Source organism: Pinus tabuliformis, chromosome 7 (assembly GCF_031772625.1).
Source record: "Pinus tabuliformis cultivar Carrire ecotype Pingquan chromosome 7, CPIR1, whole genome shotgun sequence".
Taxonomy (NCBI): Eukaryota; Viridiplantae; Streptophyta; class Pinopsida; order Pinales; family Pinaceae; genus Pinus; species Pinus tabuliformis.
The window spans coordinates 573,654,731-573,658,127 of NC_142293.1; the positions used below are offsets into that span (position 1 = coordinate 573,654,731).

The following is a 3,397-nucleotide window of genomic DNA, read 5'->3' on the forward strand; positions in this document are numbered from 1 at the left end:
AGTTATATGATGAATCATCCAAATTGATACAATAAAAAGCCTTTTTGTAGGATGTTTTGAATTCTTTGAACACACGTTCTATAGGTCTTTGTAGCTGAAGAGCCCTTGTTTAGTAAGAAAGTTAGTGGTAAAAGTAGCATGCCAGGTATGGAAGTGCTTTTTGAGTACCAAATTCTAATAGCATAAGCAATGATGCAACAGTCTTGTCTAAAGATTTTACAATATATCTTGTGTTCTAAGACACCTTTTGAGCATTTTCAAAGAAGGTAGGAACTCTCTTCATCATAGGTTTGCCAACAAGACCAACTTGCAACAGTTTTATCTCTTGCGTTTACAATACATCTTGTGTTCTAAGGCACCTTTTGAGCATTTTCAAAGAAGGTAGGAACTCCCTCCATGATAGGTTTGCCAACAGAACCAACTTCTACTATCTCGTCAATCAGTGCCAAGGCAATTAATTAAATTCATTACTAGCAGGGAACTTAGCAAGAAATCATCAACTGCAAAGATAACCCCTTGCTTGCCCTGTACAGCTGTGGCCAACAAACAATCATTCCAGATGCAGGAAAACCATCTGCGGGGTTACTGTCATAAAAATAATACAGACTCGGTTTTCACTTTTAATTATTTCTTTACAGAGAAATATGGTATTATTTACAGACTCGATTTTCGCTTTTAATTATTTCTTTACAGAGAAATATGGTATTCTTTACAGACTCTGTTTTGCATATCCGATCTTACCTGAAAGATTCAAAGCTTTGGAACTAATTTCAAGAAGCTATGATACTCGGTGCTGAGAGGCAGTTGAATGATCATTGCCCTACTGTTTTTATTTTTAATATTATCTATATGCACTGATTAATTTTTTTCTTTTTCCTTCATCGTTAACATATGATAATAAAAGAAAAATTAAGAATCTTAAGAATAATCAAGATGTCATTCTTATGATTAGTTTTCGTTTTTTCTTGATTCTGATACATGAACTAGAAGTTGTGCAATCATCTTGGTTTTATTTATTTATTTATTATTTTATTTTTATCTATAATTTTTTTTTTGGTCTTTCGGTTTCCACTGATTCGTGCAAATATTTTCTGATTGGTGCATATTATTTTATATTGATGCAGTCTTTCTCAACTAGATTGTCAATACACGTATTTGTCCGATATATGTTTTTGGGTCTTTCTCCACTTGATTGTGTGAACTAGGTTTTCTTGGTTTTTATGTAGGGACCTACATCGACAAGAAGTGCCCATTCACTGGTATTGTTTCAATAAGAGGTCGTATATTAGCTGTAACATGTTACAGTGCTAAAATGACACGGACAATTATTGTCCGTAGGGACTATCTCCATTTTGTCAAGAAATATCAGAGGTAACTAGAGAACATTATAGTGAATTGCAATTATATTTGTATACAGTTCCATTTAAGTAGTAATTTCTGATTGTATGCATACTTAACAGATATGAAATGAGACATTCGAACATACCAGCCCATATTTCACCCTGTTTCTGTGTCAAAGAAGGGGATCATGTTATCATTGGGCAATGCAGGTAAATATATTTATGGGAATATCCACTAAAACCTGTGATTCTTTTTTGTGTTTTTATTGGTTGTTAACATTTTATATGATTTGCTTGTATCAGGCCCTTGTCCAAGACCGTAAGGTTTAATGTTCTAAAGGTGATTCCTACGGGTTCTAGCAGTGGTTCTGCAAAGAAACCCTTCACTGCAATATGAATCCTTTTTTTTTCTTCCATTAAGTGTGATAGAGTGGGCTTCTACAGAGTTGAGGGTTACTTACTATTTTATCATTTGGTCAAAATTAATTTTGTTAGTTTAATCCTTCTTTTGGTTACTGTGTTGCATTTTGAAAAAGATGTACGGCGCATGTTTACTCTTTGGTGGTTGAAAGTCCACTTTTCTTGGATACTTTTGTTTTGGTTTTAGCATCCAGTAAACCTTTGAAGGCATATTCTTCGAATATATATATTTTCCAATAGCCAAATATGACGATGTCATATTTATTTTATTATATATGGCAAGGAGTTTCGCTTTTAATTATTTCTTTAGGAGGTGACATTCGTGTGCTTTAAGCTGTTGACGAGTGCAAGATTGTCAAATCAGTATTGGATGAAATACCGGATCACTGAGCTTCCTGAGTACCAAAATACTGAATTGATAGAGTATCGAAATGCTAAATGAATCTGGAAGAGTAGAAAATCCAGAGATCTATGAGAACCAATCAGAAAAAATTAGAGTAAAAGATCAAATAATGATATTTTTACTATAAGAAAACATAGAAATTTCATTTTGAATAAGTTATTGTAGCATATGCCGCTAATCAATTGCAATGGCATGTCTGTGTTTATTTCAAAATGATTTTATGTATCTAACATCATCTACAATATAATTTGAAAGATAACCCATCGATCATAAAAAACCAATGGATGCGACTTTGCAAGAGAAAAATGGCATTGCCAATATAAATCATAGCAGAGATCTTCATTCATATATATATATATATATATATATATATATATATAATGAGTATGTACTATAGAGATTTATTTATCTCAATGATAACTTGAGATTCTTCCAGTTATGACAAAAGAGTAAAATATTTAAAATAGAGCATGGACTATAGAAAGTAATATAAATCATAGGAGAGATCTTCATTCATATATATATATAACGAGTATGTACTATAGAGATTTATTTGATCTCAATGATAACTTGAGATTCTTCCAGTTATGACAAAAGAGTAAAATATTTAAAATAGAACATGGACTATAGAAATTTATCTAAATGATAACTTGAGATTCTTGAGATTCTTATCCCATGTTGCATACGATTTCAGTGTTAATGAGTATGTACTATAGAGATTTATTTATCTCAATGATAACTTGAGATTCTTCCAGTTATGACAAAAGAGTAAAATATTTAAAATAGAGCATGGACTATAGAAAGTAATATAAATCATAGGAGAGATCTTCATTCATATATATATATAACGAGTATGTACTATAGAGATTTATTTGATCTCAATGATAACTTGAGATTCTTCCAGTTATGACAAAAGAGTAAAATATTTAAAATAGAACATGGACTATAGAAATTTATCTAAATGATAACTTGAGATTCTTGAGATTCTTATCCCATGTTGCATACGATTTCAGTGTATGTAAATGAAAAATTAATAGATCAATTAAATCAAAATAGTGATGGATTTGATTACCTATTCTTCCCCACTCTATGCCTTACGGCGTTTCCTTTGCAACATAAGGTGCAAATGCTAGTTTTATTACTTTCAACTTAATAAACACCCATGAAAATAACTTTTGTAATATCCTTAGTGCACGCCTTAGTAATTCATTTGTGTGTTGATATTCCCAAGGAA

At 31.4% G+C, this 3,397-nt stretch overlaps 1 protein-coding gene across 1 annotated transcript; it reads left to right on the forward strand.

The window, feature by feature from the left end:
- Positions 1-1,241: 1,241 nt before the first annotated feature.
- On the forward strand, positions 1,242-1,965 carry LOC149248721 (small ribosomal subunit protein uS17z-like). The gene is made up of 3 exons (XM_089456102.1): positions 1,242-1,371; positions 1,461-1,550; positions 1,644-1,965. The coding sequence occupies exons 1-3, from the start codon at positions 1,313-1,315 to the stop codon at positions 1,735-1,737; spliced, it is 243 nt and encodes an 80-aa protein (XP_089312228.1). The 5' UTR covers positions 1,242-1,312; the 3' UTR covers positions 1,738-1,965.
- The last annotated feature ends 1,432 nt before the right edge of the window (positions 1,966-3,397 follow it).